The sequence below is a fragment of the Siniperca chuatsi genome, linkage group LG20 (genome assembly GCF_020085105.1).
Source record: "Siniperca chuatsi isolate FFG_IHB_CAS linkage group LG20, ASM2008510v1, whole genome shotgun sequence".
Taxonomy (NCBI): domain Eukaryota; kingdom Metazoa; phylum Chordata; class Actinopteri; order Centrarchiformes; family Sinipercidae; genus Siniperca; species Siniperca chuatsi.
Window position 1 is genome coordinate 10,953,740 of NC_058061.1, and position 27,495 is coordinate 10,981,234.

Here is a 27,495-nt window from a genome sequence, read left to right on the forward strand (position 1 = left end):
AGGATGACAAGTCTAGTTAATTATATTATGTATAACTCAAAATCATCCTTACATTTAGAAACAGTTAATTCTGTTAAAATTATTAGTTTTTAAAATTTTAAGTTCCTATGAAAAATAACATTTCTTTATCTGAGGTTAATATTTTTTTATTGTGTTTCATTATTTTTTTCTGTTCCTTTATTAATCATCTAGATGATATTTCCCTAATATTAAATATTTAATGTGGGAACAAATCATTTGTCTCAGCCATCTCAAGAAAAACAATTAAAAGATTTTATTGAATTTTTTGATTGATACATTTTTTTTTTTCATTTTAAAGCTAATTTTAGGAACATGTTTAGTTTTCCAAAATAACAAATTAAAAGTCATGTTTGATGGAATTCCCCTTTAATGCATCTTGTCTGTGTATGCACTGCTGGCCAACAGATCTCTTGAATTTCTTTGCGCTTGTTGAAAGAAGTTTTGACTATGTGAAGATCATCATTTGACTTTAGTATTCAGAAGAATAATGGATATGAAGGTGAAATAGTTGCAGAGAAAAGAAAATGGAGAGAAGAGGGCAGTGAGGAGGGGCTTGAGGCCTTGAATGGAGTTGAGGGGGGAGTTAAGAGAAGAATTGTTCTCCAATCTAAGGTATTGTTTAGAAAAAAGACTGTGGGGGGGGGGGGAATAAAAAGGATTGCGACGAAAGGTGCCACGTCCATGTCAGAGTGAAGACTTTCTCTCCCTCTCCTCGGTTTCCCCCCTGAAAGTGGGTATGAAGAGGGGACTGTCAGCATCACACAGATAAAGTGACTGTTGGCCACACTTTGCTGAGCCTGCCCTCCCTTTGTGGATGTTGTTGTGTCTTGTTCCTTTTTTTTCCCTTATAGCTCTCTCCCTCTCCTGCTCTCTCCTCTTTGTCTCCATCTCTCGCCTTGCTCGCTTTACCTTGTAGCCAAAGCTTTTCAAGCTGCCAGTTCGTCTCTGGGCATCCTGGAGGCACAGCAGAGCCCACACACATACACACACACATACTCTAAGAAACACATACACAGACCCAACGTACAGCAGGGATTTGGGTAATAACTGATTTTTTGTTTGTGTCTGTGTTTGTGAGTATATTTTTTTTTCTGGAGTATTGCTTGTGGGAAGACTGCTGCAGTGCTGAAAAGCTGCTCACAGTAATTTTTTCCTTCTCTCTGTCTGGCTCTCACTTCTTGTACTTTTTGTCACCGGCATCAAAACTTTCACTGAGAAAGAAGAGGAGACTGCTGGCCGCTAAGAGCAAGGGCTTCTGTGGTTAGAGTGAGGGTTTTTGGGGATTTTTTAAGGATGGATGTGGGTGGGTGGGGAGGATTGTGGTGACTGTGTGTGTGTGTATATGGGGAAACTAGGCCTCAGACCCTAAGCCTGCTCTAGACGCCTCAAGAGATACACACACTCTAATGTCAAAACCTGGGGGAACAATGGTCAGCCGGCCGCAGCACCAAGTGCAAAGAGAGGGGGGACGATAAACACACATGCACACACACCACACATGCCCAGCAACACACTCGCACACAGTGGAGGAAGGAGCCAAGGAAGGAAAAGACAAAGAAGGAGGAGAAGTGAAGGAGAGAAGCGACCAAGAGAAGCAAGAGTGCTTCTCCCCGGCGTAGAGAGGGAAGGAGGATCTGGGGGGGCCAGGTGGAAGGAGGAGGAGGAGACGGGGGCGGGGGTGGGACTGAAGGGGTCATGTACCCACGGGATGGAGCTTCAGCCGGGCCGGAGGAGATGGGAGCCAAGGCAGGAGTCCTGGGCCCGGGGCTCTCTCTCCTCCAGCAGGTGGGCTGCTGGCACCTCAATCTGAGCAGCTGGGTGAGTAATGCAGCACTGCTCCCCTGCTTCTTCACTGTCTCTGCTTTTTCTTACCACTGAAGTCTTTTAGCATTATTCTGACAGGTTGTTGTTGGTGTAGTGCAGGTTGGTAGTAGGTTGGTGAGGGGAAGGGAGGGGGTTGGTATTTGGTTGGAGGGAGTTGTGGTCATCAGATTTGTAAGTGTTTAAAATATTCTGTCACAAAGAAAAACTTTTGTGTGTATGTTTGTGTAGCGTTTTGTGTGTGTTCATGCATGCTAATTATATATGCATGCTAATTGCTCAAACCATGGAATCTACAAGATTGGTGCTCCACATACTTCTGTAATTGTCACACACCTTTAAATTATTTATTTTTTAATACACTTAAATTGAGGCCTAAATAATAAATATTATAAACAGTGTATCTAAATTTATTTAAAAAGTACATTTTCAGAAACATGATTCTCTCAAGAGGAATATTATTTACTTGACAAAACATTATTTGATCAAGCTCATGAAATGTAAAATAAGATTTCAATAACCTCACAGATTAACATATTCCTTTGTTAATGTTGCCATCCAATTCAAATTCTTAATTGCTTGGCTTTCAACTGAAATTCTGAGGGGCTGATTGCATTTCAAATGGCAGAATTCAGTCTGGCTCTGGCTCTTAACACTGTGATTCAATATCACCTCTTAGAGAAGCCCCTTTAACTCAGGTATGAGAGCTCAAGAGGCTGTTTACATTGAAAAGAAAAAGCTTTAACACACGTGTGTCTAAGAGGCGATTTGTCTTCACAGATACAACAGTTCTACCAAATACCACTTCATATTTAAGCTATTTGTGTGCAGTTTTATTTATCTGTGACATATCAGAACATGTCCTTTCTGCGATTCTATTTGATGTGCCGACTATCAAAGATGGGAAGCAAAAATAAATGGTGACGAACGACTTGAGTGCTAGTGAAGAGAGCAGGAGGAATGGGAGCAAAGGCTCTGGCCCACATAATATTTTTGTTCAGTGCTCTGATCAAGCAGTCGGCATGTCACTGCAGCAAAGTGAATAGATTAACTTTTAAATATACTGTGGTCTCGGGAGCCCCTTGCCCTCAGAGACGCATCTTCTTTGCAAGAGAAAACTGATCAACACCTCCATATCTGCTTTTTAAATTCTTTTGCTCCACCCTACAATTCCCAGGTTCTTGATATTGTGGAGAGTTTTTTCTCTAATGATTAACCAAGAAATATTATTTCTTCAGGGATTTTTAATCAGCATGGTATGCTGGAAGATTGTGGCTCTGATAAGCCTTTAATTTGTCAGAGCATTTCATATTCCATTGCCGTTAATCTCTAAGTATTCCTTTAGTTGTCTGCTTGAATCTGAGGATTGATTTGACTGAGTTCTACCAGGGCTTTTGTGTGTGTGTGTGTGTGTGTGTGTGTGTGTGTGTGTGTGTGTGTGTGTGTGTGTGTGTGTATGAACATTGGTTGGTATGATATAGAGTTTGCTAGGAGATGAAGATCTTTAGCCTGGAGGGGGCACTCTATACCTCCCAAAGGAAAACAGCAATCGTGTGTAAACAGATTTCAACAGGACGACATTGAATGATACCAGATGATTCATTAGATTGGTGGCAGCACAGTTTGTACTTTTTGTTTTGCTCAAATCAAATGGCTCACACACACATACAAATGACTCCTCTCCCAAGTATTGCTGCTGTGTGTGTGTTTTCTGTGTGGTGTCATTCCATGTGCCTTGGACGTAGGCCACTTGCACGCTCTGGGAGAGGCTCAGGGCGCTCTGGCAGCTTTTTCTGCTTGCTTTGGAATTTGGAGGCCTGAGAGGACCCCAATCCATCACAGCACTGTCATCCCCACATCTATCTCCTCTCTTCCTGGCCTCCTTTCCCTGCCCCGGCCTCACTACAGCTCATTAGCGCCCCGCAAGTTGTTGTGACAACTCATCATATAATGACATAAAGCAGAGAGACAGAGGCTCTAGTCCCCTGCCCAGCCACCCCCCTGGGGCCGCAAGGTCGCCACCTTCACATTTAGGGCTCAAATTGGCCCTGCGAGGTGCCACCAGGCGGAAATGCAAGGCCAACAGCTTTTTCCTGTCCGGCCTGCACCTCTCTGTCTCCCTCCCTTTGTCTCACTCTGTCCTGCTGTCACTTTCTCACCCCCTCTCTCTTCTCCTGTATCCCACTCTCCCTCCCCAGAGGTCTGACTTGAAGCAGCTCATTCATTTGTCCACTTCCAAAAGGCTCTTTTCACACAGTGGCGGAACAGCATTTCTCACCAGCTAGTACAGGAAATATTTTGCACTTGAGCTAGTATTCAGGTATTACCAGCACTGCAGCTTATGAAATTAGTTTAACACTTTCAGAGTTACATTGTTAGAAATTCTGAGACCAAAAAATAGTTGTGTTTGTTAGCCATCAATGCCTAGTAGATGTACAGGTATTGTAGAGAAACACCATTGTGAATAGAGGGTGACCACAATGGCATAAAAAACATAATACAAATGCATATAAGCTTCCTTTCCTTTCCTTTGAGCATATGAGCCTCGCAGCTGGAAATAGAAGAATAGAATAGAATAAATAGAGCCGGGGCAATATCAATAACATAACCAGAGGCGGCAACTACTGCTTCTGTTTGTGTCTGCTGTATTTAAGTGTGCTGCCTGCACTTCACAGTGCTGGCCTTCCTCAACAGCAGGCGCTGTATGTGTCCTGGACGTGGAAAGAGTCAATGTGTTCATTGATGTTCTTACAAGAGTGTGTTCTTTTTCTGCAGGGTCTTTTGAATGCAAAATCTCTTTTTGAGGCTTGAATCAGGTCATCATAACTATAGAGCAGTGTATCTGTTTGTCTTCTGCTATATTTGTTTGTTGTAATGACAGAGGTGGTGGGAAGGATGCAAGTCAGCAGGGGTGTAGGGGCAGGAAATGTTCTTTCTTTTCCCCTGGCTTTTGTGGAGCAGAGAGAGTAAAGCCTCCCACGTTGCCTGCTTTTGTTTCTCTGCGCTCTATGTGCTCTGTACGGCTAAAGCACCCAGCAGCCAGCCAGACGGGTCCTGGGCTTGTATTGTCCCACAGTGGCCACAGGGCAGGTGCTGGGCCTCCCTTCGGAAGGGACCACCGGGTGCTGCATTGACGTCAGCAGGAGACAAAGTGGATGCTACTGCGTGTGCGATGATCACATGGCATGTAGAGTGAGCAGGTGAGCTTATTGAAGACATGAAACCACAGGAAGTCCACATCAGCTGACTGACTATATATGCATCGGGTGATCAACACTATGGGTGTGAGTTTGACTGATGGCACTGGCAACAGATTTCCTGACTTTCACCCCTATCAGCAGATAGAACTCAAAGGGAAGACCTCTAAAGGAATGTAAAAAGATAGAAAGGGAGATGCCAATTCATTAAACAGTCTGCTTTGTATTGGAAAGTAGCAAAAGCCACCAACATACATACTACCAACTATGTTCTTTGCTTGTCTTCACATTCAGCCACTGTCTGTGCAGTCAGCAGCCAGTCCAGCCCATTGCTATTTGCCTCACTCTGGGCTTTTCAGGAAAAAAAGGAGCACACTCTTAGACCACAAGTGACTATGATGTAAATTGTCTGGCTTCTAGCTGTTCTCTCTCTCTCTCAGTCCCATACACACCCTCTCTAACACCCTCTGTCTAAATGTGGACTCAACGGATGGGCATTTTGAACTGTCCTCTCAATGGCCGGGGCCTCTGGACAAAAGAACTCATTTAAATGGCCACTAAAGCTTTTCAGCACAGAGAGATGAAGAATTGACAACATTCTTTCACATCATTACCCGAGGGAGGAGCGGGGAGTCGTGAAGGAGGAGGTTAGGAGGTGAGAGATGGGGGGGACAAGAGAAAAAGAGGGAGCGAGAGAGAGGAAGACAGAGGCCATCCTCTAGCATTCAGCTGCCGACTCATCATCTGCATTTGGCAGCTGTCATAACCCCCATCCTGATCGTTTTTCTACCAGTTCTACCACTTTTTCATCCCTCTATTCTAGATGTAAGATCAGATCAGGAGCCCCTATGCAACGAGGAGTGCCTTGGTTTGTGTTTCTTTTTAACGAATCCCATTCCACCTACCACCCCCTCCACCCCCGACACACACAAACACATATACACACCCCCAACCCCTCTCTCCTTCTCTTCTCCATAGCCTTTTCAGCTGAGGGCTGTGAATGAGTCCCAGGAGTCTCTCTGCCTCCCTGGAGTTCTGCTGGGGTTCATTAATCTTTCATTGGAACTATGGCAATAGGGAATGCCCCCCCCCCCACTGCCACTACAGAATAGAGGTCTAGATGGCCAGGCTTGTACGGACTATACAGATGGACAGCTTTAACTACCCAGTGAAAATTTAGCACAGGGCTCTGAATGGATTGTTGATGTATTAGGATCTCGCACGGGCCCGATATTAACTTCAGCCTCAAACAGCCCAGGCAGATGATTAGTTTATAGCATTAAGTTCTGCTCACATTTGTCTCGCCCTGGGCCCACAGCTTTGCATTTGTATTGACAATGAGCATCGGGAACTGAGCATCTTATGTATGTATGCCTCCCATTAATGTTTTTCAAAGTCTGCTGGAAATGTGCCACAGTGGAGGTTTTTTTTTTCTTTCTTGCATGGTTTAAAGTCGCTAATGAGGGTGTGTGGCCTGTGAAAGAGCAGATTGAACACACACACACACACAAGCAGCTTGGTGTCTCACTCCCTCTGAACATATCATCCATGTTATGATAAGCCTGATTAGTGCTGCTTCTTTGACTGCTGAGGGCAGGATAAGGATGTGTGGGTAAAGAGGCGAGAGCAGCCTCTTCCACCAGCCTAATCTACAGCAGAGCTCTAATCTGGTTATCTTGTGGTCGGGGACTGTGTGTATTAGTGTCTGACTCGGCCTGGCCTGATGAGAGGGGCTGAGCTCCGGTTAACACAGGGGCCCACGGCAGCACACCCCTAAAGCTCCACTGTAATCTTTGGGTAATTGAAAAAAGGGGTCTGCACCACTTAGGAGCACAAAGAGAAGATTACATAGCTAAAACTAATTTGGCAAAAATGCAGAAATGGATTTTCAGCCCCACCTCCTCTCTCCTAACCCTTTTATTACAATACACCCCTACCCTCCATGAACTGGGCCCTGGGGGAATAAATGAGGGAAGGGGAGCGAGGAAGAGGGGAGACCAGGAGGAGGCTCGAGATCAGGGAGGAGGCGAGCCGTGCAGAGCGCTGACTGGAGCTGCTAATGACTGTGGATTTACACGTGCTGCCTTGATTTCGTGGTTTACAGATGATCGATTACTTCACTGCAACCGTGGTTAAAAGTGCCTCATCACACATCAGACCCAAATGTGAACTGGCAACCCCCCAAGCCTCTTAGATTGTGTTACTAAATTCCATCGTGACACCGCAGAAGTGTTTTTAATTACAAACCACACTATTTTCACTGTGGCTTGGTGGTTTGGCGCCTTGGGAGGACCCAGAATTTGATAGCTCTTCTTTCGAGAGCCTTCAGACCAAGTTGTAATTCTGTGGCAAGCGCCTGCAATATCCAACCCCTAACCCAAATATTAACCCCCTGGCCTTTTTTTCTTTCCCCCTTTCTCTCTCTTTATTACTGTCTATCTGTCTCTCTCTGTATCCTTCTTCTTTCTCTCAGTCTAATAAGGTTCCAGTGGTACAGCACCCTCACCATGTGCACCCTCTCACGCCTCTGATCACCTACAGCAATGAGCACTTCACACCGGGGAACCCCCCACCTCACCTACAGACAGACGTGGATCCCAAAACAGGTACAGCCCAAAGTATTTTTCCACTGCATGCATGTATGTTTGACTGATGTGTGGAGATTTTTATTCAAAATAGAATTTCATTTTCAACATGCTACTCGATTCCTACAAAAAACACCATTAGAAAACAGTACAGTGTGTTTTTAAAGGTGTCAGGATGAAACTACTATACGCCCCAATACGTATCAAAAAATTAAAAAATAAGTCTCAGAAGTTGAGAGAACCACAGAAGCAGCTCTCCTTAGATAAGACACTTTAACTCTTAGATTTACATTTACACACCCGCCCTGATGGGTGGGTGTGTAAATGTAAATGTTTTATTTTGCCCTGCCACCATGGCTCACATATTCAGGACTTTGTCTTGCTGGCGTCTGTCTGTCTGTCTGTAGACACATTCTTTTAAAAACAATTCAAGATTAAAACATAATTCAAGTGCCATGTTTACAATACAGGTATTCTGTAGAGTAGATTGTATTGTTTAAACTACTATCCTTTTCAATATTGATACCACCCATAAACTGTATTATGTGAAGAAGTATTATGAAATAGAAATGTTTTTCATTAAGTGCTTATTTAATGACCTCAGAAACATAACTAGGACTGTTTACGAGATCCTGATAGATAGCAGGACAAAGTCATAGTCATCTCAAGCGCTTCTTGTTGACAACCACTGCTCTCATCTGTTACTGATTGATTTAGCTATAATGCTCATGAACATGGTTTGGCTTCACTGGAAAGTGGCCTTACATTTGAGAACAAGAACCTGAACAGTGGCTCATAAACTTCTCGTAAAACATGGAATTCAGCAAACAACCACAACTTCTCATGACCGCAACTCTATTTGCCAAGACTCAAAACAGGACAGACACTGTAGTTGGAGGTCCTTTCATCTAAATACCAGAGAGCATTAAACACACAGAATCCTCAAGACTGTCTGTTAGGAATTATGTCTTCGACTACGTACACAAAAATCCTCAAAATGGAAGATGTGACCTGAGCACTGGGATTTATACAGGTTTTTAATTATCAACCCTGTCAGAAGTGTAGTTACGTCTTTACAGCCTGTTGATCCTGCAGTGTCCATGTTTAGCAGTCAGATTCTGCCCACACATCTCTCTCCCACAACCATTCAGCATACATTTTTAGGCAATTTCATTTCATTCCAGCCAGTCCTTTCAGGTTAATGCATTTTCAGTGCAGTGAATAATTTCATGCTTTCCTATGGTCTCTGGTGGATTCAGTCAATGTTTTAGGTAATAATGTTCCCTTATTATGATGGTCCTTACAAGAGGGAAATAATGCGCCAGCTGCTGTTTAATGTAGTGCTTAATGGGGCTGCTTAATTGGGCTCAGTGTTTAATTAATTAATGAGCGATATTAGGTCTTCAGCGCTGGGTGGTGATGGGATAATGTTCATAAGGCTTTCCTTTTTAATAGAACTTGCCTTTGTTATTAGTAGTAGTAATCCAAGAAAAGTTTTCAGCTTAGACACAAACTGCTGCACAGCACATTGTCCATCCCTGTCAATCCCTGTCAAGAGTCAGTTCCTGGGTAACCTGGATCAGCTGCAGACTTTGGGTGTAACCACTGACACTGGCCAAGTTCTTATCTGTAATTTGGCCGTCCTAGCACTGGTCAAAATATCTGCAACAACAGCTGCACAGGCAAGCCAGCTGTGTGTAAGAAACATCACATCAGCCAAAATGAAAGTCCCCCAGTTCCTGTTCTACTAAGCGCACACACCTCCTTGCTGTGCTTTTACACGTCTAGTGTTCCCTGTTTCAAGTTGTCATGAGAGAGAAAGTTATTTTTACACCCGGCTGTGTACGAGACCTTTTCAAGGCATTCATTCAGGGCAGCTTGTCGATGCAGTTTCTTCGCCTGTCAGCTGCCACAGAAAGTAAAGGCAACACCGTGAAAGCTGTGATTGCTTGGCGATGCCCTCAACAAGAGCTGTCCTTAAATTTGACATCTTTGTCACTGTTTGTCTGCAGGGGATAGCAAACAAAATTCACTGCGGTTTTTATGATAAATCTGAGTCAGTGTATCAGAGACCGACGAGCCAATACATACACCACGTTTCACATTGTCATTAACTGTGTCAAAACGTATGGTAACACTGAACGTATAGCTATTGAAGTAGCCATTTATCAGTCAAAAGCATGTTTCTATTATTGGTTTATGTATAATATCAGGTAAAATGCATATCCGTCCACCCAGTATGCCAGTGTAAATCTGCCTGACTCAACCTGTAGTCCTGTATTAGCAGCTCTCTGATCACAGAGAAGGCTTTAATTATATTGTTGTGTTCTGTTAACTTCCAAACCTCAGTCATTTTATATCATTAGTCTTCTGAATCAGTAGACAAATGCGACAAGAATTGTGTTGGTGTTTTCTCCTCACCTCTCTCCCCTCTGCCTCTTCCAACACATTGTGCCGCCACTGCCGCCTCAAAGGCCTTTGATCAGGAAGTGTGATTTAGCACTGTGTACATGCGAGCAACAAGCCCTCTTCCTCCTCCTCTTCCTCCCATCTGCACTCCTGTGATGTCTGCCCCATTCAGATGTGAAACTCAACAAAGAATAAATTCAGCACTGACAAAGATTTGGTTCTCTCTCTGTCATCATCTTCTCTGTCCACCTCCTCTCTGCTCCTGTCACCCTCTTTCTTCCACAGGAATTCCAAGGCCTCCACATCCTCCAGATATATCTCCTTATTACCCACTGTCACCTGGCACCGTCGGCCAGATTCCCCATCCGCTAGGATGGTTAGTACCACAGTAAGCAAATCTTTTTTTTATTACTCTTTCTACTGTATCCTTTTATGAGTTGTGTGAAAAGGCTAGCAGCACCCACATATTATAAATAATTAATAAGCATAAACTGTATATCAAGCCAAATCATTAAAGCGAAAAACAGTAAACAATAAAAGCAGATATTACCTTACATGTGTGTACACTGTGCAGCAGGATGTTGGTCTTTATGTACACAAAGCCAATTATGGAAGCTGTCTCTGTCTCCTCCTGGTCCCCAGAGTGGGTCTTCTCTCTGTGTTTGAGTCCTCTAAAACTTAAACTTGATCCTTTAACTTTCTAACACACTCACTCCTGGACCACAACAGCCCATTGCAGCTTCCTCAGGCCCTCACTAACCTCAACTTGCTACTTTGTGGCAAATACTATTTTGCATGTCTCTGTATGGTCCAATTAGAGTAATGAACCATGATTGCCCGTATTTTACCTACAATTCCACACGGGGGCTCTCCCCTGATAACTCTTGTCAACACTTGTTAATATGACAAAAGGCTACAAATTAAGCTCTGTTAATTTAATGTTTTCTCACCGCAATCTAAATACCGAGAGAGGCCCTGAGCGCAGCCATGGCGCCCTTTGATTTGCTGTACTTTATTTTGGTATAAATTTACATTCATTATTGTTTGTCTTTGAATGTGTAGACCTCAATTAGCGTGATGGCTCCATTAAAGAGACCCGCGCTTCGTCTTTAATTATCACAACAAAACACCTAGTTCCAGCTTGGGGAGGAACAGGGCCCCACTCTGTCGACACCGAGCGAAGGGTTATGAAATTTAATTAGCCATTGCCATCAAGATTTGTGGCATTCAAATTGTTCAGAGTTTTCCTCCCTTTGATCTGCGCTCTGCAATCCCCTAGATTTTTGTCCTGATCAAATGAGAATAAAGAGGCGCACGGTGGGGAGAGGAGAGAGACAGAGGGCTTTACCTTCTCCTCTTCCATCAACCCTGTTCCTTTACCTTTTTGCCTTTCTTCTTTTTTTCCCCCTTCCCAGGCAAGGTCAACCTGTTTATCCAATCACAACAGGGGGTTTCAGACACCCCTACCCAACTGCCCTCACTGTCAATGCATCCATGTCAAGGTGAGTTGAGCCCTAGGAGCTAAACACACACACACACACACACACACACACACACTCTTCCTCACTTACTCATACATTCAGTTGTGTGTTTGTGTTGGCTGTGAGGGCATTGCACAAGCAACACACATGCACACTCACATGCAGAGACAGTGAGCAGCAACTTCTCCCTTAAGGAGAGCTCACACTCCTCATCTCTGTGTTCAAAAGGCCAATTCTCCAGTGTGGGGCTCCAGCTAGCATGCTCAAATATTAATTATATTTATCATTTTCTAATGAGACCCCTGAAGAACATTTACCCCCACTGCATGTCAGGCAAATCTGGAATGAGCTGGGGCATGTCCTTGCTGTGAGTTTGAGCAGCCAGACAGATAAACAAACACAGCAACACTTTGAAGGGGACTAGATAATATAAGCCAGGGCCTGACACTTGGATAGTGATTTGGTCCAGCCCATTAGGGTCCAGCTCAAGTGCTGCTGTGGACATTAGTGCACCCATGGGGGGTATGTGTATTTGTTGCCATCTTGTATACATTTGTGTGTGTGTGTCAGTTGGTGTTAAACTACTTACTGTTCCCTTGAGGGACACATGTCCTCTATATTGGTGGGAAGCAAACATAATTAATTTCGGATGACTAAAAGCCCATGATTTGTGGGTCTGCAAGAGCCAAAAAAGCAACAACACAAAAAACAAACAGCCTCCTACTCCACTCCCTCTGCTCCTCCTCCTTCCTTTCCCTCTAGACACCCTTGCAGCAGGGGACTTTGGACTGGGCTGGTTTAGAGTCTAGGGATGAGGCCAAGCTTTAGATTAATTACAGCCTGATTGGAAAAGCAGCTCCTGAGAGCAGCGTGTTTAGACCTCTGTGACGTTGATGGATCATGTAGATGCAGGGAGGCAGGAGTCGCAAGGGGGAATGACATTTTTTTAAAGCATAGCCCTGAGAATAAGGGAAAGCTGAGTTTGTAAGCTCAACCAGTTTTTGCAGCTGTTTCTTTGCTGTTAACTATCCTTTTACTGATTCAAATATAAATACCTTCTTGCATCAAACGTTTACTTTTAAACTCAGTCTAGAGAAGGGTGTCTGGATTAGAGTAAGATTTGCCCCTCCCAGCCCTTCCCGAGCAAGTCTCAGGCGCAAAGGGTCAGACGCTGGGTCTGTCCAGACATAGGCATCTGGCAGCAGTACCCAGCCAACCTGGGCTTTAAGTGACTGCTAATTTGGTCCCTTAATGACAGCCTCTACACTGTGATCATCTTATTTCCAGTGCAGTTAATTGAATATACTGGCTGGGATGTCGGGGGGACTGGCCATGGGGAAGAGCTAATGCCCTGTGATGAGGCCCCTAATTGAATTAGTATAACTGAATAGATGGAGAGCTCTGGGAGCTCTCTGGAGAATGGGAGGGTTTAACACATCTAAAAAAAAGAAAATAAATCCCCCAACTCCCTCCTCATGCATGAAAAAAACACCCTAAATTCTGTCTCTGACAGGGCAGAGAGGAAAAAATAAATTTGTTGACTAAATCTAGCAAAAATATGTCTAATTGTGTCAGCAAAATGGCAGTATCCTTTCATACATAGCCTTCAGCCAGTTGATTTTGTTCAAAGAATGGACCAGACTGTTAGTGTGATAGCTCAAACGATTTGTAGGGAGCAGGCTGAGCGGAGGAAATCGGAGAGAAAAGACATCCTGGCCTTGTACTCTTGTCGGGAGCCAGTTCTTTACAGGAGCGCGCTGCTTCAGTATCAGTCCCCTGTGCCGTAGCCCGAACTGAATTAGGATGCAGGGAATGAATCTGGTACCTCGTAGTCCTGCGATGAGCACCTTACACCTAGGTCCTGTTAAAAATGCATTCTTTTAGGACGGGAGGAAAAAGAGCCAAGGAGAGTAGACAGTCAGTGGAGCAAATGAAAGACATTATTTTGATAATGGGGTTGGAGCCAGTGCAGGTCCCCCATATTGTGTGTGTGTGTGTGTGAGTGAATGTATGTGTGACAGGTGGGAGGATGTGAAGGCCCCTTTGCCCCTTATGCTTAAGCCTGCCCTTTGATATGTTCGCCCATCATCCTGCTCCCTCTCTTTTCCTTCGGAACGGGAGAAGCGCACCGGCCGGATCATTATACATTAAACAGGCACGGGGGCTACTAGTTCGCATTGGCAATTAAATGGCACTGGCTGACACTGGGCTTGCTGCAGCAGTGATCCCCCCTCCCCCTCACCCCAACCCCAACACCGCCAGCCATTCTTACCTTTCAGATTGAGATGTAGGAGCCCTGGGGTTGGGGTGGGTGGATGGGTGGATGGGTGGGGGTCTCTGCTGCGTATCCCTCTCTGTGCTGGTTAAATTGGTCCAAGGCGCTGCTTGCTGCTGATGAGCCTGGATGATGATGATGATGATGATGCCCCCACGCTTCAAAGGGATGGCCATCATGTTTAAACCATAACCTGGGCCATGCAGTGGCAGCAGGAGGAGGGGGAGAGGGAGAGAGAAAGCGAAGGAGTGTGGAGGTGGTGAGGGGACAGGGAGGAGTTGAGAAGAAGAAGGAGAGGAGAAAAAATACATCTTGGAACAGAGGAAATTTTGTGCACAGAGAGAGAAGGAGGGAGGTGAACAGGGAGAGAGGAAACGGAGTGAGCGTAGAAAATGCAGCAGCCCTAATGATGGGCGATATGCAGCCACTGCTGCTGAGCTCCCCATCAACGGATGACATGGCACAAACACCAGTGTGTCAGTGATGAAGGGAGAAGAGGGGAAAAGAGAAAAAGAGGGAAAGAGTTTGAGGGGGGAGCGCACTGGCATTCCCCTGAGATGGCCTCCAACAGAAACTAGTTGTTCCTGGCGAGTTTATCCTCATCATTATATTCTGGCTCGGAGCCATGCAGCCAGACACAGGCGGATAATGAGCTGCTTTTAAAAAAAAAAGAATTATTTCTCCTTTTTTTTCCTTCTCATCTTCATCCTCCTCTCTTCTCTTAAATTTGTGTGTGGTCACGTGGAGCCGAGGTGTCGCGCTGTAAACATACACAGGCAGATAGACGCGCACACGTTCAAATAATCTGACACAAATAATTAGTGTCATACATACACTGGCACATACAGTACAGCAGCGTCTTATTTCTGTTCTGGCCAGTGAAACGATTTCATAAATAAGGGTTTCTGGCCTCGATATGTGGAGCGGTTGGAGATGATGAAATGATGATAGGAGTGTAGAGGGATGAAGATAAAAATGTCAGTGCTGCTGACAGTGCTGCATTGGCAGAAACGAATGGAAGGAAGCAAATAGAGACCCAATACCTGAAGTGATACTAGACTTTGATAGAACATTTTAATCTAGTCTGCAATATTCCTTGATAAGAGATAATGGTTCAAGCTTTACCCCTCCAAAACCTGGCATTTTCATATCAGTGTAATTGCTAAAAATGCAGTTTCCTCAAATATTACAATGAATCGAAGTTATGCCATTGGCATTTGTAATCTACAGATGAAAGACAGAAATTTTCATTGTCACTGTCATCTTATTTGGAAACCATTACCGCAGCTGTCATAGGTGACAATTGTTAAGGCAGAACTTTTTCCTCAAAAACCTGATGTGAGGGGGGTTCTTCTAGATCTGAGAAGTGCTTAATCAGTCTCAGCACTGATAAAAGCTATGGATGGCACTGATATATCAGTCTATACAATCTCTCTCTAACTATGAGTAGAAAAGTTCAAGGTGCATAGAGCCCTCAAGCCAACACGTTTCACCGAATCTATGACATGAATCGTTGCCTGTATTGATTAAGACACTCTTGATAGAGATTATTAATCTCAGTGAGGTTGTGAATGCACTTGGCTCAGGTGTTTAGTGTATAGGTGCAGTTACGTATTGCCACACTATATATATATATATATAGCTTTCATCATATTTTGCTGATGGTTTGGTGATGGTTTTCCATAATTTGCTGTTATACCTTTGTGTGAAGTTTATAGCTGTCCAGGGTGGATTCTTTGATCAAATTAAGTTGTGTGACATTTGACCTTTCACTCATTTTGAGTAGTAAAATCTATCCTAATTGGTTGTGAATAATTATACAGGAATCAGCCTTGGACATTTTCATGTGGATGTTTGTATGTGCATTTATGTCTTTTCTTGTGACTAAAGGCCAATTCCATTTCTATGAAAGAAATTGAAAAAATTACTTTTTTGTAGTTTGATATATCATTGAAGGATGGGAATGGAATTTAGCCCCTTTAGTCTTGTGTATACATGTGCTCCATCTTCTCATTTCACCCGTGTCCATTCTGACGATTTACACAGTCTTCTGTCCTCTAGGTTCCCCCCACACATGGTGCCCCCTCACCACAGTTTGCACACCACGGGCATCCCACACCCAGCCATCGTCACACCCAACGTCAAGCAAGAATCCTCCCACAGTGACATCAGCTCTCTCAACAGCTCGTGAGTAGACGTTCTCTGCCCTAAACTCATGTTTCAGTCTCATATGACTTAGAACCAGTCGTAAGTTGACTCTACTCACCTTTCTGCCCTCTCGTACCTCTACTGGTACCTCCACAGGAAACAGTCAGACGCTAAAAAGGAAGAGGAGAAAAAGAAACAGGTCCACATAAAGAAGCCTCTGAACGCCTTCATGCTCTACATGAAGGAGATGAGGGCCAAGGTGGTGGCTGAGTGCACACTGAAGGAAAGTGCTGCCATCAACCAGATCCTGGGACGGAGGGTAAGTCCTAACAGATCACTAGAAACACACCAACACTGTAATGGTCAAACTGAAGGGTTTATTACAATGTTGGTCAATCCTGGTGCTCAGGATCCTTTGCCCTGCTAATTTTATTCTAAACATGGGCTGATTTACACCTGGGATTTAAGGTGAAGGCAGTTAACAGCCTGATGAAATAGAAGGCAAGCAGAGTTGTGGTAATCAATCATTGGGATTCACGGGCCTGTTAGAAGATTAAACCTGAGGACCAATATTGTAGATTCAAGTCCAGTTCACAGCCTGCACACCTATATTTTTCCAGTTCATGGTGAAAATCTTTCTATTTCTTCTTTCTATGTCTTGTTTCTCATTTTACAGTGGCACGCCCTATCGCGGGAGGAACAGGCCAAGTACTATGAGCTGGCCAGGAAAGAGCGACAGCTCCACATGCAGCTCTACCCAGGCTGGTCAGCACGAGACAACTATGTAAGTTTTTAAGTTTACAAGTCGTAACGGCCTGTTCTTTTCCCCTTTCACTAGGTGACATGACCAGAATGAGTTCTTTCTTTTGCTTTTTTCTTATCCCGCCTGAGGGATCACTTTCTTCCTGTAATTTGCTTTTGATATGTATATCTGAGACTGGACAAATTGCCTTGACCTAAGCCCATCTTCTTATCACATGAAGGAATATTTGTAACAAAGTCTGACCATGATGTTGTTTATATGAATCTGCAGTGAAGGTTTTGTGCCCTAGACACTTTGTTCTGACACATAAATGCGCAGATTCTCATCAATTTTGTCCAGTTTTGGGATCAAGCTGACCAGTGGTGTCTTCCATGAGCAGCCTTAGAGAAATCTGTCTTCTAAAACAGAAGCTCGTCAAGATGTCTAGATGTTCACAGAAAAGAGGAAAATAAGACAAAAGATTAGAGAAAGAAGAAAAGAGCAGAAAAAGACAGAAAACAGAGAGAGGAGAGAGAATTCTGGTCTGGCCTGCAGTAGCTGTTACAAACCGGAGGGCAGAGACAGGAAAAAAAAAAAGCAGAGAAAGAATGAATGAATAAATAAGTAAACACAAAGATGAGTCCTATTCTCTGTTTCATGTTTTGGGCATTCTGCAATATAATAACTAAGGTTCCTGTCTGTGTCTATTTTTTTCTTTCTATTTTTTTGGCGGCTAACCAACAGGGGAAAAGGAAGAAGAGAAAAAGGGAAAAGCAGCAAGCAGAGAGCAATGGTAAGTGAGCTGCAATTATCTCCCATATTAGAAGAGCCCCATCATGTGTCAGGCAGATGTGACATCTTGCAAGATAAAAGTCAAGCTAGTTTTTTTTGTTATGTTTCTTTTGTGTGTGTGTTATTGTGCCTGGCTTTTTTCTTTTTTTTTTGGTATAGTTATGCTACCCAATGCAATATTTAAATGGTAGAGTTGCTTGTAATACCCCCCTTTTCCTTCCCTCAGCTAATAACAACTGAATATGCATGACCCCCCACACTCCTTCTCACCTCCCCTCTTGACAACCCCCACTTTGCCCCTTAGCGTTCTGGTATTGTGATATGTATGTTTTGAGAATGTGAAGTTGAAGCATTGAGAGCCATTAACTTTGCTAGTGTTGTGTGCGTGGCCCCGTTTTATAATGCCTGTGCCCTGCAGATAGACTGCACTTACAGTACTGTGTGTGTGTGTTTGTGTGTGTGCGTGTGTGTGCTTGCTCGGCTGCCCCTTGCTTGCTTTCATGCATGCTTTTATATCAAAATAAGAAAAATCACTTACATCTTTTAAATTAAGGAGGTTTGCTAATTCTATAATTTATCCATTTTTATTCTCATGATTCATGTTCTTCTGACCGTATTGTGAGGAACAATGGCGACTTGTTATGTATTTTGCGCTCGTTTGGTGACGGATTTCTTCTTGAAGGCCTCTCTATCTGTTCTTTTTTTTCAGAACACAGAGAATATTTTCCAAACCCTTGCCTTTCACTCCCTCCGATTACAGGTGCTAATGTCATTTTGAGTATTAAATTACTAACTTGTTTTTTTTCTCTTCTTTTTTATTAATGTATATTTATTTATTTATCAATGAAGATTAAATTCTATTATCTATTTGAAATATGCTCTTTTTGCTTTGTTTGCTGCTTTCTTTTCTTAAAATGTTGCTATTGTTTATTTGACTTAAAGCTAGATTATATTTCATTTAATTTATCTCCATTTATTGCTATTTAGTTTAGAGCATTTTCTGTATTTTGGCATAATCACTATGCAGTATGCCTGAGGAACTGATGATATAAAGTTAGATTATTATTGTGGAGTATGACCTGAAGGATGTGATGTCAGGGTAAACCTCCTTAATCTATATGCTTCAGTAACTGCGCTTGTGCCTTTCCTATAGGCCAGCATGAGTTTGGCCCACTCCCCCTTTAAATCTGTCTCTACTCAGACAAGGCCTGGACTCAAACAGTCCACCACAATAGTCTGCTGTCACTCTGCTCTAATTCTGATAATGACGCGGCTACTGGGTAGAGCTAGCAAGTGACTGCCAGTTTTTCTGCAGCAGACAGCCAATGTTGATGGAAAACAGTCAACTGTTTGATGCCAGGTCTAAGGAGTAGAGTCCCTCTTCAGGTTCCAGCCTTTTTAATCCTTCCCCTAGCTAGGGTTAACTCACGACCGTGCTGTTTTAGCAGTCTGCTACTGCTGCCTAGTTCTACCACCTTGACCTTGTCTTTTTGAAACTATAGTGCACTGATAACATCTAGCAGTAAATTAATCCAATCTGCATTTGCTCCATTTATATCCTCTTGACCAAATAAGCACTTCATATGTTCAGCTTTAACTCCAGTCAGAGTTTAGATTACATGACTTGAAAGCAACTATTTCCATATTAATGTCATAATTTGATAATTTGCACGCATTTTGATTTTACTAATGTCTGAAACACACTAATTGTGTTCAGTTCTATCTTTAAAGGCACACTTGAGAATGGCTTTAAGGGGGTTTTGGGTTTTTTTCTTGCACAATAATCCACTACCAAGCTTCATAGATTCACTGTTACCTGTTTTTTCTCCTTATTCTCTCCTCTTTTTGATTTCTTTTCCTTATGATTTTGGTTCTATTCCTCTTCTCTGCTGGCTTCCCCTCCCTGTTGTGGCATCAGACCTGAGCGCTCCTAAGAAGTGTCGAGCGCGCTTTGGGCTCGATCAACAGAATAACTGGTGTGGCCCGTGCAGGTGTGTATGGTGTGTGCTTGCACTGGCCAGGGCCAGGTGAAGGCTGGGTAAATGTACACTGGGACTTCCTCCTTCGCTCCCTGCTGCTGCCTTTTCTTCCTCTTCTCTTCCCTGCCCCGCCAGGCTATCGTGACCTCTCAGCTTCCTCCAGCCACGCCCTGCCGGTCTATCTCTAGGTTCCCACTATTTGATTTTTACCTCCTGTTTGGGAAGAAGGGTATTAACAGCATATGCCAGTGTTGGTATGAATGGTGTCTGTGCGTATGTGTTGAAGAAACATTTCTGGGGTTACAGGGGTTTCATTGCAGGATGTACAGTACAGTAAGCCTCACTGACATTGGTCAGAAATCCTAAACTGGCAGGTTGGGGCTTGGAGGATCTGGAACCTGATGGCTTGGTCAATATGGAGGACATCCCAGTGTTGCCAGCCTAAACCTAAGCCCTGGCTACATGTTTTTGTCTGTGCAATGACGTGTACATTTTCTTTTTTCTTTCTTGTTCTTTTTTTTTTGTCTCTGTGTGTATGTTTGTGTCTACCTCTTTGGCTAACAGATGCAAATACCCCAAAGAAGTGTCGTGCCTTGTTCGGGCTTGACCAGCTGAGTTTATGGTGCAAACCATGCAGGTATAACTGCTGTAGTACCAATGGGAGGAAGACATCCACAATGAGCAGCTTCTTCTCCTTGATTATTTGCTCAGATATCCCTCTAAAACTTGTTTCCATCAGTGTGGTAACAGATGGCAAACTCTTCTGCTCCTTTTCCTTACCGAGGAGCTTCCTGCTATAAATTCCCTCAAAGCAATTTTTCCTTACTGCCACTGGGCTTGAACTCGGTTCAAGTCCAGTGGCAGAAAATGGATTTCTAAATAAGATTACTGAATATTTTATCCCAAAAAATATCTTGCTCCAAGATCATGGTTTCCTAATGTAATTTGGAATAACATTTCTTACAATCTGACTTGTTGTGGTTGAAATCCATTTTCTCTCCAGGCAGTGGATAATTCCCTCCCATCTTAACTGTCATGTTTGTTCTAATTGGCGTCCTTTGAATAACAATGTTATGCTTACAAATTTAGCCCTGCTTTCTCTGAGGGCCTGCTCAGTGACACTCTTTTCTGTGCCCTCTTCCTCCTCCTTCTCCACCTCTTCTTCCTCCAAACTCCTCTTCAATAACCCTTACTTAGTCCCTACCTGTTGTCTTTCTGTTCTGACACAAGCAGTCTTTGAATTGGGAATATTTTCATGGTAGGTATTTGTTTCTGCTAAGTAATACCCTTCTCTGTGTCTGGCTTGCACTACACCCTGCCCCACTCTTTCTTGACACAACTCTTCAACACCAACCATTGCAATACATTGTTTCTGCTGCTACATGTTTCATTTGTTTTAATCATTTATATGGGTCGGCTCGAAATCAAAATTTAGTTAGATGATTTTTGCATTTTGCTGCACTTTGCAGTCACATTAAGAGATAATTCTGAGCAGTTTATAAACCTATTTCAAAGGACATTTCTCAGTTTTTGTCACAATTTCAAATGTCCAACAAGACATACCTATACTTTTTTGTATTAAAATTTTCTTTGATATAAGTAGGACATCACACTCACCCACCACCACACAGTCCGCCATTGTTGGTGTTTCCACTTGGCTCTCTTTTTTCCCTTCTAGCTGACACACACATTATCCAAAATACTGAATTATTCCATAAAAAAATAATAGCAGATCATGAGATCAGGAGAGGGGAAAACGCGATAATTCAGTCTTCGTTTTAGGAGCCGAGAGGTTAAAAGTTCTCTCTGGGCTCCATTTCCTAAAAGATGCATCTGGTGTAATTTCCCCCGAGGCAGAGAAATCAATAACATACACAGGCACATACTATGAATCGATATGTCTGTTAAAAAATGGATATTAGCTCATTTGTTGCAGTTTGACAGACAGTTATTGAGAGCAAGATGTGTAAGTAGTGGCAAAATGATACCTTTTTACGGCCGGTCAATACTACGTACCACCCAGTGCTACGGTGTCAGTGTAGAATGCACTTAAAAGCCTCATCCCCACTCTTTTCCAGACTTTCCTAGTGTTCTATACTGTCAGGTGTTGTGTGCTTGTACTGTTGAGCTTATCGGAAATGCATGCCTGCCTTTCACCCTAGCATGCGATCAAGGTTTCGTGATTCGTTGATGTCCCTCTTCCTCTTCATTCTCAGTAATCTGCTCTCTCTGTTCGTGTTTATGTAGAATTTTTCCCCTTCAGAATTACAGGAAAAGGTTTGATTTGACAACCTTAATTAAACAGTAGATCAGTCTTATATGTTCAAAAAGCCTTGATCTTTCTTTTTTAAACACCTTAGTCTTCTTTTTACCTACTCCCTGCCCCTGTCTTAAATACTTATACTCTGTGGCCCTCAGGCATCCTTGTGATAGAATGGAGAGCTGAGAGAGGGGTCACTGCCAGGGTCAGGGTAAAGATGAGGTGTTGCAGAGATTCCCCCTTAACCAAATCTGAACACAGCTTTTGGAGCAGAGTCACCACAGATAAATGCAACAATCCCCTACTCTCTTAACTCCCCCTCCCTTCCCTCCTATGCTCATTCATCGGGTTCCGCTGAGCGCAACGGGCCTGGCCTCAGGACTAAGCAGACAGGGGCAGGGTTCCGACCCCAGGCAGGAATGCAAACATGATGCCTTGACCCCTCACGCACACACACTTGTGTCTGTGGGGCACATGCTAGGTAGTGTGGATCTTGTTGACTTTTTCGCCCTTCAAATCCAAACTCTGTCCCCTCAGGAGAAGAGAGAGTAGAGCCAGATAGAGGTTGAGGAGTGAGACAGGTCCAGTAACCTTGTGTTGCTGGAGAGAACAGGCTGATCCCCAGCTGTAGCTCTGCCTGTAAGAAAGGCTGAGTTTACATCCAGAGAGCAACCATTACTGCATCTAATCTGCTTCATTTTGTTCTCTCATCATCATCTCTGTGTGTGCTTTTCATGTCCCTGCTGTTTCCTGTCCAGGTGCTTCACCTGTGATCTTTCCTTCATGTCTGTCCTGTCTGATGGTTTAGTATTTAGAAATTGACTGTCATTTCTACCACCTTCCTTCTTAGCACGAGGTTTCTAAAGCTACTTAAATGCACCTGCAAAATGTTATCTGTTATGTAAAACCAGTTTCAAGTAAAGGTTTTCCTTCATTTAAAAAGCCAAAAGGTGCATTTAAGTCAGCAACAGTGCTAAGAGGCAATGCAGTTTGAAGATGTGATGCTAAAAGATGCTCTCTTTCTCTCGCCTTGTCCCTCAGGAGAAAAAAAAAGTGCATTCGCTACATCCAAGGTGAAGGCAGCTGTGCCAGTCCTCCCTCTACGGACGGAAGCTTACTAGACTCCCCCCATCCTCCCCCTCCTCAGTGGTTCCCTCCCCCTCCTCAAAAGAGTCCAAACCTCAGACTGAACAAATGCAACCTCTCTCACTGACTATGAAACCGGCCCACCAGCCACTCCACCATCCGCACCTCCTGGCTGGGCCTCCACCATCTTTGGTTCAGCTGGAAAACTCTGCCGCAGCTAGCAAAACGCCCGGCGCCTCCTCCCACAACGGAGCCCTGGAGCACGGCGACGTCTCGTCCTCGCGGCAGCCGGGCTCCTCTGTGGCGTCCTCAATGGCCCGGCCCTCGGCATTGCTGTGTCATTCCCACTCGCTCCTCCCCTCCACGGCCCCTCAGCCTCTGTCGCTAGTGACCAAGTCTATAGAATAGTCTACCCTATTCTTCTCCTCTTTTCTAGTTCTGCACACACACACACACACCTTTCTAGGCCCTCTCTCTGCTATATTTCACTTGCCGTCAGTTATTTTCTCTTTATGTTTCTGTGCCATAAGGCTTTGAAATTTTAGTTTTTGTTTTATTAAAGTTCATTGGTCAATATTTGACCCATCATTATCAAAAAATCTAATTATTATAAAGAAATGATACAATGAGCTGTAGTATAGCTTTGTGAATCTGCCAAAATTTTTATGAATTTTGTTTTGTCTTTTTTGTAGTGTTAAACAGTGCAAACAGAAAAATTATCTAGTTCAACTTCAAAATGTTTAAAAGACGGATATAAAAAGATAGGCTAGATTATTCAATGAGCCCTTTTCTTGAAAGAGTTGGTTCTCCTTCTTTATTTGTATTAAATACGAGCTCGCGAACCAATCATTTGACATCTGTTCAAAATCTAGGAGGGCATGAGGCTAGTGGTGACACCTCTCTGAGGAACAACTTTAATTGTGATGTTACTTGTTCTTGTTTAAATGTACAGAATAATTGGGGGTGGGGGTGGGGGGGATTACTGTGTTAAATATGCATTCTTCCACTGCGTTGTCTTTTTTCTTTGTTGTTTACCTTTGGGGTGGAGTCAGGCAAGTTGGGTGGGCTTGAGGGGAGGTCGTGGTGGGAGGGTTGAGGGTTATTAAATTCAAAATGTCACAACGCTAGGACCAGTAGTATTTATTGCTTTAGAGATTGCTTGTTGTATCTTGTATGTGTCTCTTTTTGACTTTTTTTTTCTTAATACATTGTACAAATATTTTTTCTTAAGGTAAGCGACTTATATATGAATGATCCATTTTTACAAGGTTTTAAAAGGCAAATCTTTTGTTATTGATTTCTTTCCTTGCTGAAAACCTGGATTCCACTCAGTGTACTGTGTAGATCTCATGAACAGAAGTATGCACAACTTCATTTCAAGAAATGCGTCTATAAGCCATTTTACAAAAAGAAGAAAAGAAAACTTGAAACAAGAGACAGTGGGTACCGTGTCTTCAGTAGTTGGAAAAGTGTCTAAAGCCCTTCTTTTTTATTGCACAGTCACATCTCTCAGACTGTAGATTGGTGTACAGATTTTCCGTGCCAAATTTTGTGATAATATTCTCTGCCCCTCTAACCATGCTGTAGGGATCTTTTGTTTTGTTTTGTTTCGTTGTTGTTTGTTTTTTTTAATTTCGATACCATTCTTTGCTGTGACGTTACATAGATTGCTATGTATGTAGTATAAATGTTGCTATAACAAATGTGTTTGGTAGCAAATTGTCAAATATTAAAATTTAAACTTAATAAAAAGGCGGACATCATACTGTATAAACCCACAAGGGCCAAATTATGTATATTAGGAGGTTCATAAAAAAAACTATTAAATACAAAAAAATACACAAACTGCCACTTTTAAGTACACTACTACATATAGGTAGATAGAAAAAATAGGCATGTTGATGTTGCAAGAGGCTGTAAAAAAAGCTACAAGAGAATCATCCACTCGGTGCCATTGTAGTTGACATGACGCGACTGTAATCTGTCAATTTCTTCTCTGGTTTATTAAGATGCTAATGATAAATAGTTTGAATGTTTCCTTAACGGCTGTGATGTTCCTGTTCTATTTTATGCTCTTATCTTTTTGTTTGTTTGTTTTTTCCTGTTATTTTAAATGGTTCCAAAACCATGTTTTTTTGTAATGAATAAATGTTTATGCTGTACAGTCTCTGTAGCATGCAGTTCTGTATTAATAAAAGCAACTTAGTATGTGCACATCTTTGTCTTCCTTTTGTTCTGATATTCACTGGCAGGTGCAGCGACCTAAGAAAATGTTTAAAAAGAATCTCTGCAAGTAGCTTTTATCCAGCTACAGTTCTTCTCTACAGTTTATAACAGAATCACCAAATAATATGACAGTTATTTAGATATCTTCTTGAAATAAAATGAAAAAAGTATGATCATGTATTAAGTTGCCTTTTGAGAACCATGCTATTGTAATCAAAAATTGGAAATACTATATCATGAAATACAATGGCCAAATTAGTAGTAATTATATTCAAACCCAGTACCCTTGTAAACAGAGTGCACACATTGTTACTTGTGTAAGCACCAACAGAGCAAGAAATTATCAATGAGATGATCAATGAGGTCATCTTAGTCCCAACTCCAGTTGTCAAAAATTGAATGGAAAACATTAAGACAGAGAGCAACTTTTAGTACAGTTCAGCTCAAGAAACTCCTGTTGGACACAGGGTACTTCCCACAAATTTCACTGTTTTTTTACTATTTTGTTTGCACAGATGCAAAATGCTTCATATCAGTTATTATCAAATTCACTCACTAATAATAATTTATCAATCTAATAAACCACAAACAACAGAGTTCTTATCAAGTGTGACTTAACCCCAGATGCTCACCGATTTCCACTTACCGGTTATCATAAACATAATAAACCCTTTTTTCAGGGTGCGAATGTTTCATTCAAATGATCACAGAGATCACTTAAACTGCATTTACTCACCTATACTTTAAGGCAAAACCCTTCAATCTAAATATCTAATTATGATCACGGTCTGCAGGCGAATCAATCATGTAAAATTTAGAAAACAAAACAAACTAAAAAAACAAACAAAACTGGAGTAAAGATTCTGTCAGGAAATGTGTACATAAAGACAAGCAATGTAGTTTATATACTGCACGTTATTTGTTCCGTTTCAGAAAATAAAATATGACTCCCCACATTATCACCTTCTCCAAGATAACTGCAAAGTGACAACTGCTCATGTTTTCTGCTTTTTTCTCTGCAGCGTTGTAGTAGTGCCAGAGTTACCAGAGTAAGTAGTACCCCTGAGATAATTTACACTCACTGCAGTGGTTCTTCCCCCTGTTTAACAGAAGTATCAGTGAGATAAGTATACCATTTTTTATTTAATTTATGGCTTAATAATGCTGGATCATCATTTAAAAAAAGGTTTTTGTCCAGGTCTTCGTAGCACATAAACAAATACTGAAACACTACAGCTAGTGATCATCTTGTTCAGAGTAGATCTGTCTTGCATCCAGATGTTATCATTGATCAGACTGTGTCTAGCTCCAGCTCAGACAGACTTTAGTTCACACCGGGCATAAGAATGCATCTCGATAGCAGCTTGTGTGACCACTTATGATTAAATTCTCCGCTCAGTTTGGATTTAATCTGAGAAGAAACTACAACTGCTTCTAAACAAAAAAATACACATCTACACACAAGGCCATACATACAGACAGAGAGTAGGATCATGGTTAGATTTTGGTACCCTTCGTCAGGTACAGACTAAATCTATTGCAAGGTATTAAGCACAGGCAAACCAACTGTGTTTTGTAGATTTGTTGTGCTATATGCACACTACAAATTAGAACATGATCTGGGATTGATTGATTTATTTGCCAATCATATAAAAAGAGGACAAAGATGACTACATTGCGCATACATTAGTAGAAAAAGTGGAGAGTACAGAACTGCATAAATATGTAGAGAAGACTACAGATCAATGCTGGAAACTGGAGGGAAATGCGAGAACTACAGTAAAAGGTTCTTGATTCTCTGATCCTTAACACTTACATACAGTAAAATAAATCCACTTTTGCCTACATTGTCTGACCACAATCGGTCATACCTGTGTCTCATGCAAATGGACCTCTAGCACTAAATGAATAATAAAGTGATACTTGTCTAATCCCTGGAGGGAAATTCTCTATTCCCTTGCTTCCATCTACATGGAGGCCAGAGTTCAGGATTAGTTCAGAGCTGCACCTCTGGAGCAGGTAGAGATTCAGTGACTTACTGGAGAACACTTAAACAAGGCTATTTCTTGCTGACAAACTGACTTTTATATTACTGTGTATATTGTAGCATATATCAGTTTGCTCAAGAATTTGAAGCATACTGACATCAACATAAGGTGGCCCTCAACACATTTAGGACTTCAAAACTGCTTTTAATACACAGGCTGTTGTTTTATCATGGCAATGATTTAATATGTGCACTGGGTTATGGCGTCATTTTCTTGCAGTTTAATCTGTGAAATATTGCCATTGCAGCTTTTCAGTTCCACCATTGGAGTTCAATCTTTAGTTATGTCAGGAACTTTGTGTACAAATTTTCTGTATTAGAAACAGCACACAGGCATTACATTGCAGTCAAAGCAGACTGTGTTGTTTGGATTGGTCTCCACTTACGTGACGTTCTCAATGGATCAACAACAGCTTTGCAAGAAAA

At 42.5% G+C, this 27,495-nt stretch overlaps 1 protein-coding gene across 1 annotated transcript in view; it reads left to right on the plus strand.

The window, feature by feature from the left end:
• The window catches only part of tcf7l2 (transcription factor 7 like 2), an 88,650-nt gene extending 63,640 nt beyond the window's left edge, over positions 1–25,010 (plus strand). The window contains 11 exon segments of the mRNA XM_044178257.1: positions 7,513–7,645; positions 10,319–10,421; positions 11,449–11,535; positions 15,851–15,976; positions 16,094–16,256; positions 16,614–16,721; positions 17,424–17,472; positions 18,181–18,231; positions 19,390–19,462; positions 22,752–22,831; positions 22,834–25,010. Coding sequence (XP_044034192.1) covers positions 7,513–7,645; positions 10,319–10,421; positions 11,449–11,535; positions 15,851–15,976; positions 16,094–16,256; positions 16,614–16,721; positions 17,424–17,472; positions 18,181–18,231; positions 19,390–19,462; positions 22,752–22,831; positions 22,834–23,204 — 1,344 coding nt within the window. The 3' untranslated portion in view covers positions 23,205–25,010.
• Positions 25,011–27,495: the final 2,485 nt, after the last annotated feature.